This window comes from Schistocerca serialis, chromosome 4, assembly GCF_023864345.2.
Source record: "Schistocerca serialis cubense isolate TAMUIC-IGC-003099 chromosome 4, iqSchSeri2.2, whole genome shotgun sequence".
Classification (NCBI taxonomy): Eukaryota; Metazoa; Arthropoda; class Insecta; order Orthoptera; family Acrididae; genus Schistocerca; species Schistocerca serialis.
In genome coordinates, this window is record NC_064641.1 from 597,570,072 (window position 1) to 597,582,711 (window position 12,640).

The following is a 12,640-nucleotide window of genomic DNA, read 5'->3' on the forward strand; positions in this document are numbered from 1 at the left end:
AACCTCCGCTAATTTCAAGTCGCCGCCATTCATACCTCACCTGTCTTTCAACAACATCTTTGCCTCTGTACTTCCGCCTCGACTGACATCTCTGCCCAAACTCTTTGCCTTTACAAATGTCTGTTTGTGTCTGTGTATGCGCGGATGGATATGTGTGGGTGTGCGCGCGAGTGTATACCTGTCCTTTTTTCCCCCTAAGGTAAGTCTTTCCGCTCCCGGGATTGGAAGGACTCCTTACCCTCTCCTTTAAAACCCACATCCTTTCGTCTTAACATTCCACGTGGGAAAATATATCTAAAAACAAAGATGATGTGACTTACCAAACAAAAGTGCTGGCAGGTTGATAGACACACAAAATTCAAGCTTTCGCAACAAACGGTTGCTTCATCAGGAAAGAGGGAAGGAGAGGGAAAGACGAAAGGATGTGGGTTTTAAGGGAGAGGGTAAGGAGTCATTCCAATCCTGGGAGCGGAAAGACTTACCTTAGGGGGAAAATAGGACAGGTATACACCCGCACACACACACATATCCATCCACACATACACAGACACAAGCAGACAAATAAACTGCGTTTCTCAAAGTCTGCAGATTGTGAGATGTGTTTATCCCTCATTGAAATTGCTAAGAAACTACTTTCTAGATAAAGGATTCATTTTGCCACATGTAATGGCCCAACAAAGAAGTTAATACAAGATCCAATGGATCATCAAATGGCAATCTCAACTGTGTTTCATATTTCAGAGGTGCACTGGAATGTTCTTGGATCTTCATGCCAGTGTGTGAGAATTGCTGCACAGTTACTTTCATGTCACACAGCACAAGTATGCTGCAGGAAACATGAAAGTAATTTTACTGAACTACTACACATCACAAAGCAAACTTGAGATATCCCAAAGATGAGAAGACTTTACTGAGAAGTGCATGTGATCTCAACCTTAAAAAGCGGGAGAAGATTTTTGTATGTTTGCTTGACTATGATGTAGTATGAAGAGAAAGTCTTTTAGAATTTTAGAAAATATTTTTGGCGTTCTTGAACTGTGTCACTGGTCTATTGATATAAGAAACATGCGACCACCTTATGCTTTGACTGATAGGCTGAACCAAGACTGTCTAGAGAATTATTTTTATGGAGTTTCTGGTCTTAGTACATTTAACAACAATGCCACACTATTTAAAGTAAAAATGTGATGTGCCTTATAATAAATGGTGATGCTGTGCCTTTGACAGAGTTACAGTTGCTGAGGACAGAAGTCAGCTATCAATCTCTGATTTTTCTAAATTTTAACAAGGGAAGAAAACTGTGCTCCAAAAACATGCTTCCTTTTTAGGGTTCCATATCACAATCAGTAAAAATGGAACCCTAATAGGGTAAGTTTCTTGTCTGTATCTCTATCTGTCCAACTGTTCAAATACATTTTTTCAGGAACAGGTTGACATATCACATTGAATTTTATGTTTCATATTAAGGTGATGTAAAAGGAGTGAAGTTTTTTACGTCAGTGCAATCAAAACATACAGCCATTTATATAAGATATTTTGATACTAGCAAACTAACTCATCAAAAGCTACAAGGTACTTCCCGTTGACCTAGAATCAAGAACTCTGACAAGAATAAAGGTTTCATCACAACCAAAGGGAAAAAAAATCTGAAAATTGTTAATTTGTAATTACAAAACATGAAAAAAAATTGTTATTTGCTATCAGATTGAAACTTCCTGGCAGATTAAAACTGTGTGCCGGAACGAGACTCGAACTCGGGACCTTTGCCTTTCGCAGGCAACTGCTCTACCAAGCACTTGCCCGCGAAAGGCAAAGGTCCCGAGTTCGAGTCTTGGTCTGGCACACAGTTTTAATCTGCCAGGAAGTTTCATATCAGCGCACACTCCGCTGCAGAGTGAAAATCTCATTCTGTTATCAGATTGTCTGTCTTCCATTCATCTGTTAAACTACCTTATTTTGGGTAGACATATTAAGTTGAAATTTATGTCACATATTAAGGTCTAACATCACTCATTAAAACCTACAGGGTACTTCCCATTGATCTAGAACAATCAAATTTGTCAACAAGGGATGTTTCATAGTACAGCCAAAAGAAAAAGATCTGTAAATTGTAAAAAAAAATTGCAGACTGTTTGTCCGTCTGTTAAGATCCATTTTCATCAGGAATGGATAGATGTATCAAGTTGAAATTTATGTCAAATACTAAGATACTGTCACTGGATGGTGTAGTAAATGTAAGCTTCAAAGCCAATGAAATCAAAAGATATGGCCATTCACATCAACACATTTTGATACTCAAAAACTCATTCATCAAAACTTACAGGATACCACCCGTTGACCTAGAATCATCAAATTTGCCAAGGAACAATGTTTCACAGTACAACCAAATGAAAAGAATCTGAAAATTGTTTATCTGTACATGGAAAAAATTGTCATTTGTTATAAGACTGTCAGTCTACCTGTCCATCTATTAATCCCCATTTTCTCAGGAATGGTTTCTCTTGAAATTTATGCAAATGGTAGCTTGTAAGTTAATTAGCCAAAAGATATGGCCATTTATGTCACATATTTTGATGCTCACAAACTTTCTCCTCAAAACCTGTAGGGTACTTTCCATTGGTGTAGAATCATGAAATATAGCAAAAAGGAAGGCTTCACAGAATATGTAAAGGAAAAAATCTGAAATTGTTTATTTGTAATTATATCACATGAAAAACTATTTCTTTTATTATTTATTATCCTACTTCAAACATTTAAATTAAAACATTCTCAAAAGGCTTGGAATTCCTGGGAGCAATATATTGCCAATATCAGTGTCGATAAGTAGAAAAAAATCAGAAATAGATTTGATTCCCAGAATGGATGAACTGTCTATATATATAAGATTGTATGGAATATATAAGATTGTATGGAACCCTAAGTGCATGAGCCAGATACTTGGCCAATTTTGAATATGCATAAAAGCTGTCCTGGCTGTAAAGCAATGTGACAAAATAGCCTATATATCATTACTAACAGACTTATATTTTACCTTACAGATATCTGCATGAAATGACGTGGTGATTCACCTTAACTGTATTGTCACTAATTGTTTCCTAAGATTCTTGTTTTATTTATCTCTTATTGACATGGCTGAATCTGGAATTGATTTAGCATGAACTAGAGTCCGTTCTCTAATATGCTGAAGGTCTGCCAAAACAAATTTCTCATGCCAATGCCATATGCGCACTCACCTCTAATACTCCAACTAACCAGGTGCAATAGAGCATCCTGTCTTAACCCAATAACATCCTGGACTGTGGCAACTGAACCATGTCCTTCACCAGGGCTTTGACTACTATCATCAGGTCCAGAAAAGAGGGACATCCTACCCAAAAAGGGTTCCTATCCTTTCTAAAGTGATATTCCACCAGCCATTCAATCTACACATCGTCCTCATTCATCCCTATTTCACGCCCACTTCCAACACTTTGTCACAGTGATTATATCCCTGTGGACGACACAAATCTAAGACCTGCCCAATTCACCTACCCACCACACACTACACTAGTCTAGTCACATGCTTAACCCATGCCAGACAGTCAGGTCCACCTGTGAAAGAGCTCATACTGTATATCAACTCTGCTGAAACTACTGCATAGCATTTCACGTGGGCATAACAAACAACCAGCCGCCCACCAGAATGAACAGCCACCGCAAAACTATGAACAAGAGGAGGGCTGACCACCCACTGGTGGAACAGTCTGCTTAGTACAGCATGCTTGAGTTCAATGGCTGCTTCACAGCCCATACCATCAGCAGCCTCCCCCCCCCCCCCCCCCTCCTCCCTCCTCAGCACCAGCTTTTCTATACTATGCAGATCAGAATTATCCTGGCACTACACCCTTAATTCCCACAATCCTCCTTGCCTTAATCTCTGCTAATGCACTGCACCGACGGCCTCTACCAAACAGTACCCTTCCTCCTTCCAGTCCAATACTCCCCCTCATCATTGTGTGCTGCAAGAAATCACTGGCTCCAGTGCTCATGTGTCGCATTTCTGTCCTGTGTGCCTCTCTCCCACGTTCCTACCCCACATACCTGCTGCTTCCCTCTGAGCTGTCAGCCACGATTCCCCAGCTCCTCCTCCTGCATCCTGTGTCTTTCTCCCTCTATCCATCCTACTTGACATAACACCTCAACCCACTCTACCTACCGAACTGCAATCCAAGCTTCTCTTATTAGGTGAGTTGTCTATTTTACTCCTAAATTATCAATATAACAGAGGGAAACATTCCACGTGGGAAAAAATATATATAAAAACAAAGATGAGGCGACTTACCGAACGAAAGCGCTGGCAGGTCGATAGACACACAAACAAACACAAACATACACACAAAATTCTAGCTTTCGCAACCAATGGTTGCCTCATCAGGAAAGAGGGAAGGAGAGGGAAAGACGAAAGGATGTGGGTTTTAAGGGAGAGGGTAAGGAGTCATTCCAATCCTGGGAGCGGAAAGACTTACCTTAGGGGGAAAAAAGGACAGGTATACACTCGCACACACACACATATCCATCCACACATACAGACACAAGCAGACATATTTAAAGACAAAGAGTTTGGGCAGAGATGTCAGTCGAGGCGGAAGAGTAGAGGCAAAGAAGTTGTTGAAAGACAGGTGAGGTATGAGTGGCGGCAACTTGAAATTAGCGGAGATTGAGGCCTGGCGGATAACGAGAAGAGAGGATATACTGTAGGTCAAGTTCCCATCTCCGGAGTTCGGATAGGTTGGTGTTGGTGGGAAGTATCCAGATAACCCGGATGGCGTAACACTGTGCCAAGATGTGCTGGCTGTGCACCAAGGCATGTTTAGCCACAGGGTGATCCTCATTACCAACAAACACTGTCTGCCTGTGTCTATTCATGCGAATGGACAGTTTGTTGCTGGTCATTCCCACATAGAATGCATCACAGTGTAGGCAGGTCAGTTGGTAAATCACGTGGGTGCTTTCACACATGGCTCTGCCTTTGATCGTGTACACCTTCCGGGTTACAGGACTGGAGTAGGTGGTGGTGGTGGGAGGGTGCATGGGACAGGTTTTGCACCAGGGGCGGTTACAAGGATAGGAGCCAAAGGGTAGGGAAGGTGGTTTGGGGATTTCATAGGGATGAACTAACAGGTTACGAAGGTTAGGTGGACGGCGGAAAGACACTCTTGGCGGAGTGGGGAGGATTTCATGAAGGATGGATCTCATTTCAGGGCAGGATTTGAGGAAGTCGTATCCCTGCTGGAGAGCCACATTCAGAGTCTGGTCCAGTCCCGGAAAGTATCCTGTCACAAGTGGGGCACTTTTGTGGTTCTTCTGTGGGGGATTCTGGGTCTGAGAGGATGAGGAAGTGGCTCTGGTTATTTGCTTCTGTACCAGGTCGGGAGGGTAGTTGCAGGATGCGAAAGCTGTGGTCAGGTTGTTGGTGTAATGGTTCAGGGATTCTGGACTGGAGCAGATTCGTTTGCCACGAAGACCTAGGCTGTAGGGAAGGGACCGTTTGATGTGGAATGGGTGGCAGCTGTCGTAATGGAGGTACTGTTGCTTGTCCATGGGTTTGATGTGGACGGACGTGTGAAGCTGGCCATTGGACAGATGGAGGTCAACGTCAAGGAAAGTGGCATGGGATTTGGAGTAGGACCAGGTGAATCTGATGGAACCAAAGGAGTTGAGGTTGGAGAGGAAATTCTGGAGTTCTTCTTCACTGTGAGTCCAGATCATGAAGATGTCATCAATAAATCTGTACCAAACTTTGGGTTGGCAGACCTGGGTAACCAAGAAGGCTTCCTCTAAGCAACCCATGAATAGCTTGGCGTACGAGGGGGCCATCCTGGTGCCCATGGCTGTTCCCTTTAATTGTTGGTATGTCTGGCCTTCAAAAGTGAAGAAGTTGTGGGTCAGGATGAAGCTGGCTAAGGCAACTACCCTCCCGACCTGGTACAGAAGCAAATAACCAGAGCCACTTCCTCATCCCCTCAAACCCAGAATCCCCAACAGAAGAACCACAAAAGTGCCCCACTTGTGACAGGATACTTTCCGGGACTGGACCAGACTCTGAATGTGGCTCTCCAGCAGGGATACGACTTCCTCAAATCCTGCCCTGAAATGAGATCCATCCTTCATGAAATCCTCCCCACTCCGCCAAGAGTGTCTTTCCGCCGTCCACCTAACCTCCGTAACCTGTTAGTTCATCCCTATGAAATCCCCAAACCACCTTCCCTACCTTTTGGCTCCTATCCTTGTAACCGCCCCTGGTGCAAAACCTGTCCCATGCACCCTCCCACCACCACCACCTACTCCAGTCCTGTAACCCGGAAGGTGTACACGATCAAAGGCAGAGCCATGTGTGAAAGCACCCACGTGATTTACCAACTGACCTGCCTACACTGTGATGCATTCTATGTGGGAATGACCAGCAACAAACTGTCCATTCGCATGAATGGACACAGGCAGACAGTGTTTGTTGGTAATGAGGATCACCCTGTGGCTAAACATGCCTTGGTGCACAGCCAGCACATCTTGGCACAGTGTTACACCATCCGGGTTATCTGGATGCTTTCCACCAACAACAACCTATCCGAACTCCGGAGATGGGAACTTGCCCTACAGTATATCCTCTCTTCTCGTTATCCGCCAGGCCTCAATCTCCGCTAATTTCAAGTTGCCGCCACTCTTACCTCACCTGTCTTTCAACAACTTATTTGCCTCTACTCTTCCGCCTCGACTGACATCTCTGCCCAAACTCTTTGTCTTTAAATATGTCTGCTTGTGTCTGTATGTGTGGATGGATATGTGTGTGTGTGCGAGTGTGTACCTGTCCTTTTTTCCCGCTAAGGTAAGTCTTTCCGCTCCTGGGATTGGAATGACTCCTTACCCTCTCCATTAAAACCCACATCCTTTCGTCTTTCCCTCTCCTTCCCTCTTTCCCGATGAGGCAACCGTTGGTTGCGAAAGCTAGAATTTTGTGTGTATGTTTGTGCTTGTTTGTGTGTCTATCGACCTGCCAGCGCTTTCGTTCGGTAAGTCACCTCATCTTTGTTTTTATATATATTACTCCTAAATTATTTACATTCAGCGAGAACTTTACTTTCCATATTACTCACATCCAAATATTATTTATTTTCTTAGCCTGACTTATGAATGGTCCATTTTCTAACTACAAAGGCCTGCTTCAACAATGCTATTGCTTTCTGTATGCATAGGATGTGGAGTAAAATGTTGGTGCTGATACATATACAAGAAACTGGTCAAACAGAACGCTACAGTAGGCTTTAATAGCTTTGCTACAAAAGCATTGGTAACATTATGATCTCAATTGACACAAACACGAATGTACTGTAATGTTTCCCACAAAAATGAGGGATATGAATACTGATTTAGCATCAATCAACTTGGAACTATATGAGAGAGAGAGAGAGAGAGAGAGAGAGAGAGTGAGGGGGGGGGGGAGGGGGGGAGAGGGAGGGAGGGAGGGAGAGAGAGAGGGAAAAGGGGAGGGAGAGGGAGGGAGGGGAAGAGAGAGAGAGAGAGAGAGAGAAATATGATGATGATAGACTGACAGCTCATCAAAATCTAAGTCAGAGTTCTGAGTTCTGTTTTATTAGCTGCTTTAATAAAAAGCTGTTATAGGCCCACCTTCACATACTATGTGGTATCCCATGTGGTAGTTGCAGTCTGGTACAGTTTCCATCACCTCAGGGTAATGTGTTACAAAGAGTAGTAGACAGCCAACCTATTAAGAGACCAAATACAAAATAAATGTAGTGCATACAATATTTGTCACAATCATAAATGGATACTGTGGCAGAAATATGCATAAAAGCAATGTAAATTTTATAATTTTTATTAACAATGTAAAACAAAGGACTACAACGAAAGAAATCTGTTGGGACATTCAACAATTTTACACACTGTATTGTGGACTAAACTTTATATTATAAATGATGTAAATAAAAACTTAGACATTACTAAAATATTAAGCTCTTATTATTTTCTGTTTACCATTGTTGTTGCTCCTGTAATATTTATGAAAAGGAAACTTCCTGCTTGGGCTATTAAAATTTTATTTGTTCACCACAATAACAGTTTTGAGTTATTAAGCATTTTCAAGTACAAGCTCACTATGAAGAGTGCCAATTATATAAGCGTGCCAATTATATAAGAGTTATACTAATTATTTATACAAAAACTCTTAGCAGTTAAAAAATGGAAAGTGAAGGATGAAATAACAACAATATAAAAAAGATATATTGCTACTCAACACACAGACGAGATGTAGAATGGCAGAAGAACGCAGTGAAAAGACTTTTACTATAGCTTTCAGACAAATAGTTCTTCTTCAGAAATAGAGAAGACACAAAACGCAACTCACACACACAAGGCTACTCAGGTGGCAGCACACAGTAACTGTAAGTGAGTGTATCATGTTTCTGAAAGTGTGTGTTTTTTGCTTCTATAGAAGGCACGTTTGACCAAAAGCCAAAGTTAAGCAATCTTTTCATTGTGTATGTCTCTGACTCCATGCTTCCTGTATGTGGTGAATGGAACACAGCAATTATTACATGAAGTGCTGCGATCTTTTATATAAATGACAAAGTCTTATTACAAGCACTGAATATTTACACATGGATGACATGAGAAGAGTGTCCTGTTAAAAGTAAGAATGCATTGACACATTTTATAGTGGAGTATCAGTTGAAAATGGTATAATAAGCTGTATCACGGACATGGTGAATAAACAATACAGAATCCAATATACAAGATGACTCCATGGATCTGAAATTGTGCACCACACATGCAGTCAATCACAGTTTCTATGCTCAAGCAAGGGGGAAAAACTGCTCTGCACCATCAACTTTTGCTACTGCCACTGTAAAATGCAATGGGATAAGCTTTGTGTTTTTTTGGGGTAAAAATTAAAAAGTTCAAGCTCAATTATTAATGGTATCTATAGTGATTTTACCTTAATGCCTACTTTTAATTTTATGATTCAGAGTAGTATGTCATGAGAAATGAAGAGAGATTATGATTCAATATCCTAACAATGAGGAGGTCATTGGAGACAGTGCAAATGCTCAGACTGGGCAATGATGGGCAGGATACTCACCATGTTCTTTTTCAAAAGAACCATTCTGGTACCTGATGTTAGTGATGTAAACAAACAGTGCAAACCTTCAATCTGGAGCACCAGATTCTTCCTGAACGTGAGTCCAATAACTTACTATTGCACCACACTTAGTTGGTAGCATGTTGCAATCTCAGCTTGTTTTTCAACAAAAGTAAGTAACAGTAAACTAAAGAATTCTAGCATGATTTGTTTGCAGCCACCAGAGGTACATGATAACTATGAGATAAAACATTTTGTTATGCTTGAGAGGGACCCAGATCTAGTAGTCTACAGGAGGTGTCTGAGTGACCTACCCTTCCTTTTAACCTTCCCCAACATGTCTCCCTCTTCTCCCCATATTTATTAGTTCCGATAGCTAGGAAGTGTCTCACTTTTTACCTTTATGTGTGTCTATCAGCAGGATTACACAGCCTGTATCTAATTTATTACAAATCTGATTGTAATTAATGATGTGACAAAAAATAAACATGAAGCAGGCAAAGTGAAATACAGACAGAAAAAAAGGCATAGAAAATTCAAAATGAGTCAGCAGAGATAACTGGAGGACAAATGAAAGGCTGTAGAAGCATGCACAATGGGGAAAGATAGATGCTGTCTATAAGAAAAAAAGACAGCTCTGGAGAAAAGAGAAGCAACTGTATGAATATGAAGAGCTTTGGCAAGCCAGTACTGAGCAAAGAAGGGAAAGCTTTAAGGTGAAAGCAATATATAAAATGGCTACAAATATTACAGAAAAGGAAGAGGAAGTAGATGAAGGTGCTATGGGAAATATGATATTGTGAGAATAACTTTATGGAGAATTGAAAGACCTAAGATGAAATAAAGTCTTAAGAGTAGACAACTTTCACTCAAAATTACTGAGATCCTTCAGAGAGCCAGTCTTTGCAAATCTATTCAACCTTGTGTGCAAGGTATATGAGACAGGTGAAATAGCCTTAGAATTCAAGATGAATGTAATAATTTCAGTCCCAAAAAAGCAGGCACTGATGTGTGAATTTACTGAACTATCGATTTATTAAGTCATGGTTGAAAAATACTGAAATGAATTATTTAAATAAGAGTGGAAAAACTGGTAGAGGTTGACCACAGGGGAGACCAGTTTCGGTTCCAGAGAAATGTAGTAACACTCACAGCAAAACTGACCTTACACATTAATCTTAGAAGATAGAGATTTATAGCATTTGTAGATTTTGATTAAACTGCACTCTTTGAGATACTGAAGGTTGCCAGTTATTCCATCAAAGAAGCAAAAGGTCTTGAAAATCCATCCTTTGAATCCCAGTCTCCTAATATTTTCAGCTGTACCATTTTACGCAAAGAGTATGTATAAGAATTAGAAACAAATTGCTAAGAAACTGCTTTGCCATTATTTTTCAGAATGGGATGTATTGTTTCTTCTCCACCTTTTTTATAAATTTGGTGAAATGTTCCATAGCATTATCCATGCTCATGTGTCAATCTTAATGTGTTACCTTGGATTTGAGGTAGTTCAAAGCTGCTGCAGCCAGAGCAGCTCCATCATAAGTACTTGTACCTCTCCCAAATTCATCCATTATAACTAACGACTGGGTTGTTGCTTGGTTCAAGATATTTGATGCTCCCTCAGCTTCAACCATAAATGTGCTCTTCCTTTGCAAAATGTTATCTCCTCCACCCATCCTAAGAAATAAAAAAAATTTCTGTAGGTAAAAATAGGAATAAATTATTTCTGTGAGGAGTGTGGTAGCTTTCTGCATTTTATGGCAACAAAATTTGATATTAAAGCACAGGTGTCATATCATCGTCACATATATTACACTGTTTTTAGGAAGAATATGCACTATGGTTAAAATTTCAGAACTGGTTTCTTTCTTGTAAAAAGGTTTTCGTTGAGAGTAGCAGTGATATTATACTGTGGAAAGAAATATGTAAACAAAAATATCAAGAACTCTGATGTACTTAGATGAGAACTGTACAAACAATATTCTGCTTTTCTTCAATGATACCTACTACGTAAGCCTTCATTCAGTTTAAACAAGAAACTCTCTTGATCAAAGCATTTCAGAGGCCTAAATATAAAACAATAAAATATTACAGTTTCCTTGCCAAAAAAAATTTCACAAGAACAAAACCTAATTAATACAAACAACACATGTAATAGTAGCTTCCTTAATACTTCTGACCACAACATTTTTCAGAATGTAAAATTTGTCCATATATCCTTTGAATATATCTGCAGTGGGCTGCTAGAGTTACTTTCCTATGATAAATCCTCATTGCATGAGCTGGGCAGAAAAAGCTGTCCTGCAAGAGAATGCTATAGCCATAGAGTTTTCCATTCATCATGTTCATTAGAGCCTAATCCAAATGAGAACCTTCAATTCAGTCAAGATATACACTGACAGAGAGAAGATAAACACCTGCCAAAAAGTGGGAGTTTTTCCATTATTTTTACCAGTCTGAATCAGATGCAGCTCCAACAATAACCACTATGGCTAAAATTACATTGTCAGCATTTCATTCTGTAAGCTGCATAAACAATTACTCTCATTAAATCACTACATTCAATATGTGCCTCCACATATACTTTGTCAAATAACAGACTCTTCATTATCACATTTTCTTGTCATATAATTCATATTCTTCTCATGATCACCACAGTAAGATTTGTTACATGTACCTTCTTATCATCATTTCCACATTCTTGCTATTGATAACCTTACTTCAACAAAGAGGCCTACTCATGAAATGAATCCTTTTATATATCATCTGATGTATTGACAGTTTGGTGGTAACCTAGGCTACCACAACATTCATACCACCACCTCACCGTATGTCAACGTTCAGCAGGACATTAGGTACTGGCCCATTACATGTTGTTTGATCAGCCCGTGCTAAGCTCAGCCAAGAGGGAGCAACACCTTCAGGCACCACTGACAGCTGCACATCCAGAGACCTGTGCACAGCAAAGGTGACAGATGCTAACTCAATTAATGCTCCTTAGTGTCATGGATCTCCTCATAAGTGTTATCACTTGTTAGGGAAGTTAGCCCCCCTTCAGGAACCTACATATCTATCATTTGACGAAATGTGTTGTTTGCTGAATTCCTGTTATTGCAAGCATACTCAAGTGATTTCCATAAGAGTGGAGTTTTATCAGTACAGAAAGCAATCCCGTTAGTGCTGTCACAATTGGGCTGCAGAACAGCAGGGGTTTACTCACAAGTGTCATTTCATTACTGCTAAATCTCCTGAATATTACACAGGCACTATGATTAGACATGCTATCATACAAACAGCCCACAGCAAGGAAGTTCAAGGACCCCTCTTTAGAAGTAGTACTCAATATTGTACAGGCGTTTGAAGTTTCTCATTGTGCTGGTCATCAATTAGATCCTTGGACAGACATAGCTGCAGTCAACTCAGACAGCACCAGGCAAATGCGTTCTAGCATGCTCTTGGAAGCAGAGGTTGCAGCGGTGCAAAATGTTTGACTGCCACATTCCA

General features: G+C 40.5%; 1 protein-coding gene across 2 annotated transcripts in view; it reads right to left on the bottom strand.

The window, feature by feature from the left end:
• Positions 1-12,640, bottom strand: part of LOC126475365 (DNA mismatch repair protein Msh3-like) — a 356,972-nt gene that overhangs the window by 48,218 nt on the left and 296,114 nt on the right. For both annotated transcript variants that reach the window (XM_050103183.1, XM_050103182.1), the window contains 2 exons: positions 10,627-10,813; positions 7,663-7,759 (listed from right to left, as the gene is read on the bottom strand). In XM_050103183.1, coding sequence (XP_049959140.1) covers positions 7,663-7,759; positions 10,627-10,813 — 284 coding nt within the window. The remainder of the gene's footprint in view (positions 1-7,662; positions 7,760-10,626; positions 10,814-12,640) is intronic.